The following is a 14,850-nucleotide window of genomic DNA, read 5'->3' on the forward strand; positions in this document are numbered from 1 at the left end:
CCCTGTGAGCACAAGGCTTGGCGAGTATGTCCTAAAGGAACTGAAGGAGTCCTAAAGTCATGGCTCCTGGCAGAACACTTTTCATTCCACTGGAGGTGACTGTGAATCAGATACTTACTTATCTACAAGAGTCCGTATTACCGCCAGTGTGTCCAACACTAGCCCATCCACATTTTGTTTCTTTCTCCTTGGCTCATGTGGTCCTCGGCCCCTCCTCGGAGGCCGAACAGGGTCCCGTGGTTGGCTCCTTGTGTCAGCAGTGGGTACTGCACTGTTCTCGGCCTGTTGCTGCTGGGTGTCGACACTGTCATCTGTCCCACTGTCATCTCGGCAGATACAGGAATTACCCATGGTAGTAGTGGCACCTCTAGTTCCTAGGAAGTGGGCTATGTGCTCTTCGAGAGTCAACAGCAGACCCTGGCCAAGGCTTCTGCTCGCTAAGAACACGGCCCAACCAAAGACGATCATTTAGGTAGTTTTCAGTTTTCCAAGTACTGTTTTCATAATCTGGAGTTGAGGAATTTGCATCCTATTTGTTTTTAACAACTGAAGGCCAAAGAAAGTTGCAGAGCTTATTCCCAACATTATCAACTACAGGGAATTCTGGTCATCCAATAGCAGTTCTAAAAGAAAATGAGAAAAAGGAAAATGAATAGAATATTCTTGACCACTTGATTACTCAAACTTTCTTAGTCTGATTTTATAGATATTAGGAGGATTCTAATGAAGAATCATCTTTGGTTATTTTTATGGGTTTCCAATACCAAGAGACAGCTTTGGATAACAGAATTAGCAATCAATCAATAATTTCTTTTTATCATTCTATTACAAAGTTGATTGTCAAACCATACTCTTATAGACCAGAGGAGTTATCATTGATTTTTTTAAAACCACATGTATAGTTTTTTCTAGGTATATAGAAATACATTAGAAGGATGTGTGTGTTTTTTTTTTCAAGGGCTCCTTTTATCATAAAAAAATCAGTTGTCTTTCTGTGTAAGAGATAGGTGTTAAAAAGAGAAAAATCTTTAAAAAAATGAATTGTCTCCTTGCTTTAAACCCACAGGATAATTTAACAAGTTTTAAGATACAAATATGATAGCACCATTTGATATCAAGGAGAATAAAAGGATAGAGTTCCCCATTGGAAGCTCACTCAAGAATTGACAGAATTCATAAAGTTGTTACAAAGTGTTTCTGTTATGTAAGCAAGGCTTTGTTTTGGGAAAGGCAAATTGATATCACAAAAGTTGTATTTTCACAAAGATCAGTTTGTTGCACATGTCCGTTACAAAGTTCAGAATAAGATCCACCAATTTCTTTGCCTGAAAATACTGACTAAGCACCTTGTGCCAGGTACCACGCTGGACTAGGAGAATAAAGATGAATAAGGAATAGTTCCTGCCCTCCAGGAATTCATGGATGGCCATTCTCATCCCATACAGTATGTTTATCATCAAAAAACCTAATGAAAGAACCAGTTCTTCATGAAGGTGATAAAATCTGGTTAGATTCTGGAAGGAAGTAAAGATTTAGAAACAGGAGACTTACATGGGCTGGTAGCAAAAAGTAAAAAAAAAAAAAACAACAAACAGGCTGACATCTGGAGAAGAGGCCACATAAGGAATAGACCATGCTAGTATGTAGTCTCTATACAATATTTGGCTAGTTACAATTAATTCCTCATACCCTAAGCACTGGCCAGGAATAATATAAACAAAATTTATAATTCAGTGGAATTAGGAGAGAAATATTACTTCCATTATTTTATGTATTTATTTACTCATTTTTGAGGAGTCTCGTTCTATCACCCAGGCTGGAGTGCAGTTGCTTGATCTCAGCTCACTGCAACCTCCACCTCCCGGGTTCAAGCAATTCTCCTACCTCAGCCTCTCGAGTAACTGGGACTACAGGTGCTGCCACCACACCTGGCAAGTTTTTATATTTTTAGTAGAGATGGGGTTTCACTATGTTGGCCACAAACTCCTGACCTCAGGTTACCTGTCCACCTCGACCTCCCAAAGTGCTGGGATTACAGGTGTGAGCCACTGTGCCCAGCCTACTTCCATTATTTTAGACAAATTAATGGCAAATTCTTTTTATTATTTTCCCAGTTTGATTACTGCTACAGGGGAAACATAGAAGAAAAAGAGATAAATGGAGACAGAAAGTCTTTATATGTACATATATATGTATATATAATCATATGTAATAAAATATACATAAAGAGGGAGGAGGCAAAGGGAAGGGAGAGAGAAGAATGGAATGGGATGGAACAAGAGAGGAGAAAGAAAAGGAGAGAGAAAAGAAATGAGAGGCAACAGATGTTTTCGCTATTAAGACAGCAATGGCTGGACCAAGTGATACCACAGATGTTCTTGGTTTCCCCAAACCACTTGGGCTGTCTTCAAAATTTGGAGGTTGTACTGAAAAGGATGTGACTGAAGTATATAGGTAGGAGCATGATGCAAGGACCAGTTGGAAATAACTTTTTAAAAGAACACGTTCTAAACCAGCAGAGTTGAAGTAATAACATTGCCATTACTGTGCGGATCAGAGTATGATTCGCTTTAGAGGGTAGATAACTACGAGATTTCAATGCTTAAAAGAATAGAGGAAACAGAAATCAGAAATAGGAATAACTCTTTAAAGGGTCTCTGGAATGAATTTCTACAGATCTTATAAATTATGCTGGTTTGTGAGAAAGATGAAAAAGCAACATTTAAGAAGCTATGCTCTGGGTCCTCTCACAGAAATTTCACTGATAAGGTGCTGTTAGAATATTTCAGATGAAAAGAGGTAAACAATGCAAAGTTTTCGGACAGGTGTGGCTCTGGGCAGTAGCTCAGATGATTGTGCCACTAGAGTATTTATTTGAAATCATAAAGTATCTTATTTAAAAATATATTTATCTAGAAACTTAAAAATATACACATTCATTTCTAAAACCTAAATGCTACACAGGCCTATGGAATGTGAAAGTTCCTCTTCTGCTCTACCTAGCCCATCCCTTTCCCAGAAATAACCTCTTAAAAGCTTCATATGTTTGTTCCCACATCTGTTACTATATACTTATAAACTAGCTTTTTCTTTTCTTTTTTCTTTTTTTTTTTTTTTGAGATGGAGTCTCACTCTGTCGCCCAGGCTGGAGTGCAATGGTGTGATCTCGGCTCACTCAACCTCTCCCTCCCAGGTTCAAATGATTTTCCTGCCTCAGCCTCCTGAGTACATGGGATTACAGGTGCACACCACCATGCCTGACTAATTTTGTATTTTTAGTAGAGACAGGGTTTCACCATGTTGGTCAGGCTAGTCTCAAACTCCTGACCTCGTGATCCGCCCGCCTCAGCCTACCAAAGTGCTGGGATTACAGGCATGAACCACCGCGCCTGGCCGTTTTTCTTTAAATCTAACTAGAATGAAGCCATAAATACTGTTCTATGATTTGCTCTTTTTAATACCACAACCTTCTGTATCAGTATATATATAACTACCTCATGCATTTAAAGGTTGTATAGAAATTCATACTCTGGATTATCATAGTTTCTTGACCACTATGCTATAAAAAACTTGTGGCTAACCCAACTAACATTTTGGGGATGGTAGAAGGGAGTAGTCCAGGATTAGAGACATGGGGCCTCTTCTGCGGAATGCGTCATCCCCTGGGGAAGTGCTAACTCCAAACTCCTTCCTCACAGTGGTAAGGGTCCTAGGACTGTGCTCTGTGGTGTCAACATTGCCACAGCAGAGGGGAACTCCACTGGCTTCTCTAATATCCCACAGCCTTTCCACACAATCTGTATGAAGGTAGGATGGGAAACAAGATTCAAACAGTAGATTCAATCCAAATTGGGGAAAACATACCTGAGGAAGGGAGGCTAATCACATACTAAAAATAATTGGCAATGATTTGAGAATGTCAAGTTCCAGAAAACAAAGCCCTGAAGGGGAGAGAACAGGGATCTTGCTGAAGCTCAGTAACTTCAGGGGGGAAAAAAAGCAAAAAGAATAGTGGATCCTAAAAAGTTACAACTTAATGCCAACACATAAAGGTATTTAGAATAATTAACAAGAAACCATCTTGGGGGTGCCTGTGAGGAAAGAAGTTAAAAAGAGGTTTGTTGGATCTTAAATTCTTAATTTTATCATTTTTTCCTAAGGTTTTTATACACTGAATACAGAATAATCTACGCAGATTTCCATTTAGTACAGTTTTTTTCTTTTTGAGACAGAGTCTCATTCTGTCGCCCAGGCTGGAGTGCAGTGGGGCGATCTCGGCTCCCGGGTTCATGCCATTCTCCTGCCTCAGCCTCCAGAGTAGCTGGGACTACAGGCACCTGCCAACAGGCCTGGCTAAATTTTTGTATTTTTAGGAGAGACGGGGTTTCACCGTGTTAGCCAGGATGGTCTCCATCTCCTGACCTCATGATCCGCCTGCCTTGGCCTCCCAAAATGCTGGGATTACAGGCATAAGCCACTGTGCCCCGCCCATTTAGTACAATTTTAAGGTGATTGGACGATATCCAATACATGCAGATATTTTTAAAAATCTGACTAAATCTGATAGGCTGGGCATGGTGGCTCATGCCTACAATCCCAGCACTTTGGGAGGCTGAGTTGGGAGGGCTGCTTGAGCCCAGGAGATTGAGAGCAGGTTCGGTAATGTAGCAAGACCCCATTTCTACAGAAAAAATTAAAAAATTAGCTGGGCGTGGTAGTGCACACCTGTGGTCTCAGATACTCAGGAGGTTGAGGTGGGAAGATCACTTGAGCCTGGGAGGTCGAGGCTGCAGTGAGCCCTGATGGTGTCATTGCATTCCAGCCTATGTGACAGAGCCAGACTCTGTCTTTGGAAAAAAAAACAAAAAACAAAAAACAAAAACTGACTAAATATGAAGGTAAGACAAAAATTAAGTTTTTTTTTTCCAAATTGAAATAAAGTGCGTTTTGAGTCAGTTTCTTCCAAAAGAGCAATTAACCTTAAATGACTCAGAAAATGTCAACTATAAAATTTGTCAGAGAAGAAAATGAGGCTTTAAAAAAAACTTTAAATACTTCAAAGCCAAAGACTTTTTTTTTTTTTTTTTAAATAAAAAGGACCAGCTGTGAAAACCAAGTGTAAAGAAGAGGTTAACTAGGTGGATGAAGCTGTAAGGCATTTCATAAAGGCAAGCCTATGAAACATACAAGGACAAAACAAGAGCTACTACCTCTAAATACTTTTTGAGATGACTACACAGAGTACTCTTGAGGGCTACAGCCACAGACAGGGCACATAAATGAACAAGTATATGATCTTTCAGATTTATTTGGCACTAAAAATCTATAGGTTTTCAATTGGAAATGGTCGTCATTCACGGTATTTTTTTTTTTTTTTTTTTTTTTTTTTTACAGAGAAGTGATGGACTGTAGGCAAAACTGGGTGAAAGCTAATCAATTACACTTTACACAACTTTGTTTTATCCATTCAGAAAAAGCTTTATGTGGCCCACTTTCCAAGGACCACTGTTTTAAGACAATAAAACTCAGCTGACAGATTTTACACACAATACGAAAGGCCACCATAGCACAGTACACTCTGTTGTCAGACTAGGTGAAAGTCCCAGCCCTGCAATATTTACTGACATGTATCCTAATTAACCTGACTCTTGACACATGTTAAAAAAACAGAGACAGTAATAGTTCTTATCTCAAAGTACCACTGTGGGGATTAAACAAAATAATGCATGTAATACGCATGGCACAGTGTCTAACACTTAAACTGGATCAAAAAATGCAAGATGTTATAAAATGAGCACATATCTAATCAGAAATAACTAAACAACCTGGGGGAGGGGGATTCTGGAGTAAAACTTGAGTTAAAAGCACTAAGAAAACTTTTACAGAACTACCCCATACTGAACTAATTTTTACTTACCTATAACCTATACTTACCTATATTTTTGGACAGAGAATCTTGGGAGGGATTGTAGCTTAATCACCTCATAGGTGGCATTAGAATCACTTAGGGTACTTACTAAAATGCAAATCCCTGGTCCCACTACAAATACCCAGAATCAGAATTTCTAGAATGCCGGCTCAAGCTTGTGTTTTCTTAAAAGCTCCCCAAGTGACTCTGATGGCAGCCACATTTAGAAATCACTGTGTATAGAACCTACCACAGAACCTGGCACAGCAGGAAGGACCCACTGACTGAATTAGGGGGCAACCTGAAATACTAAAGGGCGATTCTTCTCGAGTCAAAAATGTTAATTTCCTTGTCCAGTAAAATGAACTGAGACTATCTTTGAATGCAGTCCTTTGGAGAGGTCAGCCTAAAAAACCATTAGAAGAGTTATATCCATAAGTGACATGTACAGTACATATTAACACAAAGAAAAAAACGGCTCCATATATTTTCCTATGAAGCATCAAAATGAACCTAAATGATATGCTGCTTAAGGGTAATATCATCCAAGGTTAAGAGACTGAACGGAATAGAAAATGAATAAGAGATTATATAAAGACAACACATCTGTAATACATATATATATATACATATATATATATATATATATATTTTTTTTTTTTGAGATGAAGTCTCATTCTTTCACCAGGATGGAGTCCAATGGTGTGATCTCGGCTCACTGCAACCTCCATCTCCTGGGTTCAAGCAATTCGCCTGCCTCAGCCTCCTGAGTAGCCGGGACTATAGGCGCGTGCCACCATGCCCAGCTAATTTTTTTGTATTTTTAGTAAAGACGGGGTTTCAATATGTTGGCCAGGCTGGTCTTGAACTCCTGACCTTGTGATCCACCCGCCTCAGTCTCCCAAAGTGCTGGGATTACAGGCGTGAACCACCGTGCCTGGCCAATACCTATATTCTTTACCTTAACTTCAAAGACAACATTAGCTGGTGAAGTCAACTTTGAGACCAAAAAAAAGCTAGTCACAGAATTTAAATACACATCTGTGGCAATCATCAACTGATTTAATAATTTTTATCACTGGACGCCAGTGCTTAGTAGAAAGACTCTTCTCACCACCTAAATGGCAATACTTTTAATATCATTATACTCTTTTTTTATTTTTATTTTTTCAGACGGAGTTCCACTCTCATTGCCCAGACTGGAGTGCAATGGTGTGATCTTGGCTCACTGCAACCTCCATCTCCCCGGTTCAAGCGATTCTCCTGCCTCAGCCGCCCAAATAGCTGGGATTACAGGTGCCTGCCACCAAGCCTGGCTAATTTTTATATATTTAGTAGAGATGGGGTTTCACCATGTTTACCAGGCTGGTCTTGAACTCCTGATCTCAGGTGATCTGCCGACCTTGGCTTCCCAAAGTGCTGGGATTACAGGCGTGAGCCACCATGCCCAGCCTAATACACTCTTGATAACAATTTTGCTGCAAAAGCACCATTATGATCAAATATTTCCTTTGCAAATCTATTTCTCTGAAGTGTGGTATTATTAATTTTGATTCTTGCCTTTTTAAAAAAGAAACTAAAGACTATTCCCTCCATTTCTATATTATTTATTAGATTTTTACATTTTACACGTTTTTTCTTTTTTCTTGGGGGCAAATGAAGCACCTAACACTTTATATTTTTTTAAAAGCTGCTCTGAGACGAAAAACAATCAAACTTAGGGTGTTGGTAAGTTTGGTGTTAAAGCAGTAAGGTTCTGGTACTCACTGTCTATAAAACACAGACCTCTACCATCATGAACAACTCACCATGGAGACATCTGGCCAACTGGTCTAACCCTCTCTGACAAATGGTCCAGGAATCAATGATTCATCTCTTCAAATATTTGCTTGCATTCAGCCATAGTACAGATCAGTGAAAAAGAACACTTTCTTTTCTTTGAAAATAGGACTGCAGAATTACACTGCCAAGGAAGAAAAGCTGATTAAAAGAGTGACCATAAAGAAGAAAAACCAGACTTTGGGCACTAAATTACTATTGTTATAATCTTCACCTTGTCATTCCAAAATAGTGTTAGAGGATGCGACATTTTTTTCCAACTCTCCCCCGCAAAGGCTAAGTCAAATAGCATGAATAGCAAAATGTGTAACATCCTGAAAATTTTAATGATGTCCTCTCATTAGAAAATGTTTTCGGATTTTTCCCTAAGTGTGTTAAAGCGATAGCTTCTATCATCACATTTACCCCCTACTCCCAATATTTTATTATGAAATTTTCCATACAGAAAATTGAATTAGAGTTCACTGTAAAATGTGAACTATATACCCACCACCTAGCTTCTACTACTAACATTTTACTAAACTTGCTTTATCACTATCCATCTCTATAACCATCAATCCATAGTTGTTTTTTTTTTACATATTTCAAAGTAAACTATAGGCATCAGTATACTTTCTCTTAAATAATTCAGCATGCACATCACTAATTAGACTTCAATAAACTTCAAGTTTTTAGGAATCAAACTTACACACACTGAAAAGTGCAAATCTTTTTTTTTCTTTTTTTTGAGACGGAGTCTCATTCTGTTGTCCTGGCTGGAGTGCAGTGGTGTGATCCGGTTTACCACAACCTCTGTCTCCCGGGTTCCAGCAATTCTCCTGCCTCAGCCTCCCGAGTGGCTGAGATTATAGGCACATGCCACCACACCCGGCTTTTTTGTATTTTCAGTAGAGATGGGGTTTCACCAGGTGGCCCAGGCTGGTCTCAAACTCCTGACCTCAGGTAATCTGTCTGCCTCGGCCTCCCAAAGTGCTGGAATTACAGGTGTGAGCCACCACACTGGCAGAAATGTGCAAATCTTAAGCACAGTGATGTGCTGAGTTTTATCAAATGCATACACCTGTGACTCAAACCCTATCAAGATAGAGAACGTTATCTAGAAACATATTTGCTTTAAAAAATACAAAAATTAGCTAGGCACAGTGGTGTGCGCCTGTAATTCCAGCTACTCGGGAGGCAGAGGTGGGAACATCACTTGAACCCAGAAGGTGGAGGTTGCAGCAAGCCGAGATCATCCCACTGCCCTCAAGCCTGAGTGACAGAGCAAGACTCTGTCTCAAACAACAACAACAACAACAACAACAACAACAACAACAAAACCCTGCAGAACACCCCAAAGACCACAATCTTCTTACTGAAGATTGTGTTTACATGGGGAAAACTCTGAAGTCAACAATACCGATTTGGTAATGCAAGAAGATTACACTTGCCAGCTGAAACAGAAACTACCTAAAGATGTTTCAACAAGAGTGTTTCTGTCTTTAGACTCTAAAGCCTCTGGTATTTTGTTGGGGAAGGTAAGAAGGGGGTAGATTGTGAAATATTTGGTTGGAATTTTACTTTTCCCCCAAAAAGAAAGGTTGCCTTGATAAGGTGTTTTTACATGTCTCCCAGATGTCCAAAGCTATTTATCTGGAGGTTTAAGTCACACAGAGTACCATTATCCCCTGAATTGTAACCGTCAAGAAGTTTGGGAAAAGCACTGGATGATTCTGACACTTCCCTTATGCACTGAAGATCTTTAAGAAAGCATGCCGTTGAAAGTAGATATTTTTTCTGGTTGAAAGAGTATCTGGGCAGGGCTTAGTGGCTCACACCTGTAATCCCAACACTCTGGGAGGCCAAGGCAGGCAAACAGCTTGAGCTCAGGAATTTGAGACCAGCCTGGGCAACATAGCGAAACCCTGTTTCTACAAAAAATACACAAATTAGCCAGCATGGCGGATTGGACCCTGTAGTCCAGCTACTGGGAAGGGCGGTGGGAAGATCGCCTGAGCTGGGAAGGTCGAGGCTGCAGTAAACCATGATTGCACCACTGCACTTCAGCCCAGGAGACAGAGATCTTAAAAAAAAAAAAAAAGTATCTGGAAAAACCTTCATCTCAAATGTTGAGAGCTTTTTTAACCTAGAAGGAGTGCATCTGCAGTCAGAAAGAATTACAGAATTTAGTTCTGACCTAAAACGGTACAAAGGAGAAAAAGACAAAGCCCTTCAGCATTCAAAGAATTTATTAAAAAATAAAATTCAGGCCTAAGATAGAGTAAGGAATTTCCGGAAGCAAATAATAGCAAAAAAAAGGAAGTAAATAATCCCTGCCCGAAGTTTTTTTTTTTTTTTTTTTGAGACGGAGTCTTGCTCTGTCGCCCAGGCTGGAGTGCAGTGGCCGGATCTCAGCTCACTGCAAGCTCCGCCCCCCGGGTTTACGCCATTCTCCTGCCTCAGCCTCCCGAGTAGCTGGGACTACAGGCACCCGCCACCTCGCCCGGCTAGTTTTTTGTATTTTTAGTAGAGACGGGGTTTCACCGTGTTAGCCAGGATGTTCTCGATCTCCTGACCTCGTGATCCGCCCGACTCGGCCTCCCAAAGTGCTGGGATTACAAGCTTGAGCCACCGCGCCCGGCCCCGAAGTCTTAAGGATTGAAAAATTTGCCTTAGACCTCCAAAAAATCCTAAGGAAGAATTGACATGAGTGCTTATGACAGCTGCAGTACAGGGGAGAAAAACAAATGTAATATTCCATGGTGCTTGTGGTTTTCCCTCAAGAAGGCCAAATAATAGGAGATCATATGTTATTCAAATATACACAAATCTGAAGGAAAAGGATTTTTCCATTATAGAAAACTCTTTGCTGTTAAGAAAAGCAAATAAAATATATAAGCAGTATGAATATCAACATTTTCCTTAATGATGTCTACTTTAAATGATGTCTAAAACACTCATACTGCAAACTCATTTGGATACTTATTAGACCCTAATACATATTCAATAAATATCTTAGGTGTATTCTAAAATCTGTTAAAACATAAAGTCTCTCCAAAATATTTACCATTTGGAAAAACTGAGACACCATTTAATAAATACATATCCAATGCTTATACGGCGGGCAGTGAGGAAAGATGGAAAAAGGTCCTTCATGCTCCTGACAAAGGGAGCTGGGGTTAGGGACAAACTTAGCTCCCTACCCAAAGCCTACAGATAAACCATCTACTAGAAGGAGGCCTCTCGTTCCATCAGTTTTCCAGTGGAAAAGGGAACTTTGGTAACACTGAAGTATCTCTGTGTGAGCAAGTTTTTAGGTGACTATACAAATCAGCAATAGCAAAAGGGGAATAGAGAATCTATCTTTGCATTGTAACATATTTATATCTTACATTACAAGCCAAAATATTGTTGGTATAAATATCCTCGCCCACAGAGTGAAAAGTTAACCAAAAACCTATAAATTAAGTTGACAAAAATGAAGCTAAATAAAAAGTCTAATTAAAAAAAAAGGAATCATGATGAAAACCAAGATAATTTTGAGACAATACAGATGATGCACCCCAAACTAAGCACGCTTCCTGAATACTGCAGGAATACCCATTCTGCATATGACACGTGAGAAGCTTGCACTGGTACCAGGTTTCCCAGGACAGACTTCCTGGGTGAAAAAAGTATTAAGAGACCACAGTAAACTCCAATATTGTTCTAGTTTTAGGTTATGAATACCAAGTTTTAGTAATCTTTAGTAATTTACTTGATAGGTTATTAATAAGTAGCCCTTAGGCATACCTAAGTATGAACAACTATGAAGCAATAAGAACCTAAAAAAGAAAAAAAAAGGAGCTATATTTCCCATGTGGAGGGATTGGGCAGGAACCACATCTTGAGAATCACTGCATTAAGGGAACACAGGAGTGAAAACAATTCTTCAGGAGGTAAAGGGGTAAGAAAAAACTAACACTGAACATTAAACTATGAGGTAATATACTTGCTGAGTAAGGTACTTCAAACCTTCTATTTGAGGTATATAGGACCCATGAAATTACACCTGGTGTAACTGTGTCTAAAAAAATAAATTTCAAGCTATGTGCAGAGTTCATTCCTTAACAAATTTAAGGAGTATATAAATTCTTTACTATTTCAAATGTATTCTCAGTTTTCAAAAGCTTAGAAACAAAGTGGAATGTTCTCTAAGAGGCCACCACTATTTATAACATAACTTTTCCTGATTTAACCTTGTATATACCACACATTTATCTGAAGTTACTGCTTTTACATACTTAACCAGTAACCACTCCCTTTTGGAATGGACACATTTGTAAGTTTTTTCTACTCACAAAGGTTGGCAAGAAAAGGATTTCAAAAGCTGACTTACTGAATGATAAACCAAAGGGAAATATTCACTCCTTCGCACTTCTAAAAGTTGTAAAAGTCCCCTCCAAAAGGTTGTGGCCCAAATTATGGCATTTACTACTTCGTGATTATTCTGTTTTTCAATTTTCTAATTTGAATACCAGGGAAAAAAAAACTACCCAAATTCAATGATAACTGCCTTGAAAATGCCAAAAGCTTGAAGAGAAGCTATATCCATAGTTTATTATCCCCAAATAATTCTTTTGAAATTGATTGCTTGTTCCCCTGTGTTTCCCATTTGTGGTGACTGTTGACTTTCCACTTATTTTGCAATCCTGAGACTATCACACCCTACTTTACAAGTATCCTACTCAAAAATACAGAACATTTCCTATTTATTTATTTGAGACAGGGTGTTGCTCTGTCACCCAGGGTGGAGTGTAGTGGCTCAGTGCAGCTTCAACCTCGCAGGCTCAAGAGATCCTGCCACCTCAGCCTCCCAAGTAGCTGGGACTATCTGTATGTGCTAACACGCTGGGTTAATTTTTGTATTTTTTTTGTAGAGATGGGGTTTTGCCATGTTGCCCAGGCTGGTCTTGAACTCCTGGGCTCAAGTGATCCTCCCACCTTGGCCTCCCAAAGTGTTGGGATTATAGATGTGAGCCACCATGCCCAGCCATAACTTCCAATCTTAAGTTGTGTAAGTGATTACTATCCTCAAGAATTCCTAACATTTTCTCCAAACTATAAAGAGTGTGAAAGCAAGCTGGATTTAAAAAGATGCAAAGCGATTTCCCACTTCATTATAACAAATTACTTCATTGTTAAGGAAAGTATATACAATTCTCGATAGACTAAATTAAGCTCATGAGGCTAGGCATGGTGGCTCATACCTGTAATCCCAGCACCTTGGGATACCAAGGTGGGTGGATGGCTTGAGCCCAGGAGTTTGAGACCAGCCTGGGCAACATGGTGTAACTGTGTCTAAAAAAAGTGCAAAAATTAGTCAGGTGTGGTGGCTCACACCTGTAGTCCCAGCTACTTGGGAGGCTGGGGTGGCAGGATCACCCGAGCCTAGGAGGTAGAGGCTGCTGTGAGCCACGATTGCACCACTGCACTCCAGCCTGAGAGACAGCATGAAACCCTGTCTCAAAAAAAAATAAAAAGAAAGAACAGAAAAAAAGAAATACAGAACAATTGTTTGTTAAACTCTTGCTAAAACATACCTTTTTTTTTTTTTTGCCTCCAGGCCCCATAGAGCTACATAACTCAGATTTGCTGTTTTTACCTGATTCACTACAGATTAACACACTATTATACAAAATGCTGTTTTTATTTCCCTTCGATACTTGCTAAATGAAAAGTTATTTTGCTGAAAAAAGCAGAAGTCCACATAGAGTATGCTAGAATACCTCCTATAATCAATAACTTAAAAATGATCATTGAGGGCTGGGCATGGTGACTCATGCCTCTAATCCCAGCACTTTGGGAGGCCAAGATGGGCAGCTCACTTTGAGCTCAGGAGTTCAAGACAAGCCTGACCAACACCGTGAAACTCCCTCTCTACTAAAAATACAAAAATTAGCCGGGCACAGTGGTGCTTGCCCATAATTCCAGTTACTAGGGAGGCTGAGGCAGGAGAATTGCTTGAACCCTGGAGGCGGAGGTTGCAGTGAGCCGAGATCACGCCATTGCACTCCAGCCTGGGCAACGAGAGTGAAACTCAGTCTCAAAAAACAAAAAAACAAAAAACAAAACAAAAAAAACCCAACTAAATCCCACATAAATTGCCCAATATTTGAAAAACCATCTTTTTTTTTTTTTTTTTTTTTTTTTTCTTTTGAGACGGAGTCTCGCTCTGTCGCCCAGGCTGGAGTGCAGTGGCGCAATCTCGGCTCACTGCAAGCTCCGCCTCCCGGGTTCACGCCATTCTCCTGCCTCAGCCTCCCGAGTAGCTGGGACTACAGGCGCCCACCCCTGCGCCCGGCTAATTTTTTCTATTTTTAGTAGAGACGGGGTTTCACCATGGTCTCGATCTCCTGACCTTGTGATCCGCCCACCTCGGCCTCCCAAAGTGCTGGGATTACAGGCGTGAGCCACCACGCCCGGCCGAAAAACCATCTTTAACAAGTACCACGAACCAAACACTAGTAAAATGTCACACAGGGACACAAGTCTCTTATAATCTCATAGAGGGATCTACAAAGCAAGATACCATCCCAGGAAATGCAAACTCTACATAAGGGGAAAAATAAAGAGAACTACTGTGCAAGAGAAATTTAAAAGCAACTTCCAACGTGCCTCATAATCTATAGTCTGGGGCTACCACAACAACGCATAGTATTCGTGGAGGAAAAAAGGCAGTCTTTACAAATCATAACTGAGGGAGAAAGCATGATATTCACTAGCTGTAGACATCCAAAAGCCATGCCTTTCTCTCTCTCTCTCTCTATATATATGCAAAAGGGGGAAGAGGTTTATAATGCTGAGATCAAATTACTTAGAGGAAAATTTCAGCTGTCAGGGGGAAAAAAAATCCTGAAGGAAAAGATATTACAGTGGTAACTACTGCCAGCACCATAAGAAGTTCAAAGTAAGTAAAAATTCTGAGAGCAAAACCTGGAAATCCCACCATCCCCATCTAAGCAGGGTTTGAAACCATGGGTTTAGATCATAATATGACCTAAGAAGCTGTGAACCTTGAAGCTTGCAGTGCAATATGGCTCCCAGGACTCCGCAGGTGGCAGACAACTACTGTATTAATCTCA

At 40.0% G+C, this 14,850-nt stretch overlaps 3 protein-coding genes across 7 annotated transcripts in view; all 3 read right to left on the minus strand.

Annotated features, from left to right (window-relative positions):
- COQ9 (coenzyme Q9) overlaps nt 1–14,850 on the minus strand; it is a 292,337-nt gene that overhangs the window by 242,170 nt on the left and 35,317 nt on the right. The window lies entirely within an intron of this gene.
- Nucleotides 1–14,850, minus strand: part of CX3CL1 (C-X3-C motif chemokine ligand 1) — a 338,913-nt gene that overhangs the window by 172,159 nt on the left and 151,904 nt on the right. The window lies entirely within an intron of this gene.
- Nucleotides 1–14,850, minus strand: part of RSPRY1 (ring finger and SPRY domain containing 1) — a 50,132-nt gene that overhangs the window by 33,899 nt on the left and 1,383 nt on the right. For 3 of the 5 annotated variants that reach the window (XM_050772925.1, XM_050772924.1, XM_050772922.1), the window contains exon 2: nt 119–623. In XM_050772925.1, coding sequence (XP_050628882.1) covers nt 119–468 — 350 coding nt within the window. In that variant the 5' untranslated portion in view covers nt 469–623. Of the gene's footprint in view, nt 1–118; nt 624–7,716; nt 7,872–14,850 lie in introns of all 5 variants that reach the window. The other 2 variants (XM_050772921.1, XM_050772926.1) reach the window with 1 other exon arrangement.

This window comes from Macaca thibetana, chromosome 20 (genome assembly GCF_024542745.1).
Source record: "Macaca thibetana thibetana isolate TM-01 chromosome 20, ASM2454274v1, whole genome shotgun sequence".
Taxonomy (NCBI): domain Eukaryota; kingdom Metazoa; phylum Chordata; class Mammalia; order Primates; family Cercopithecidae; genus Macaca; species Macaca thibetana.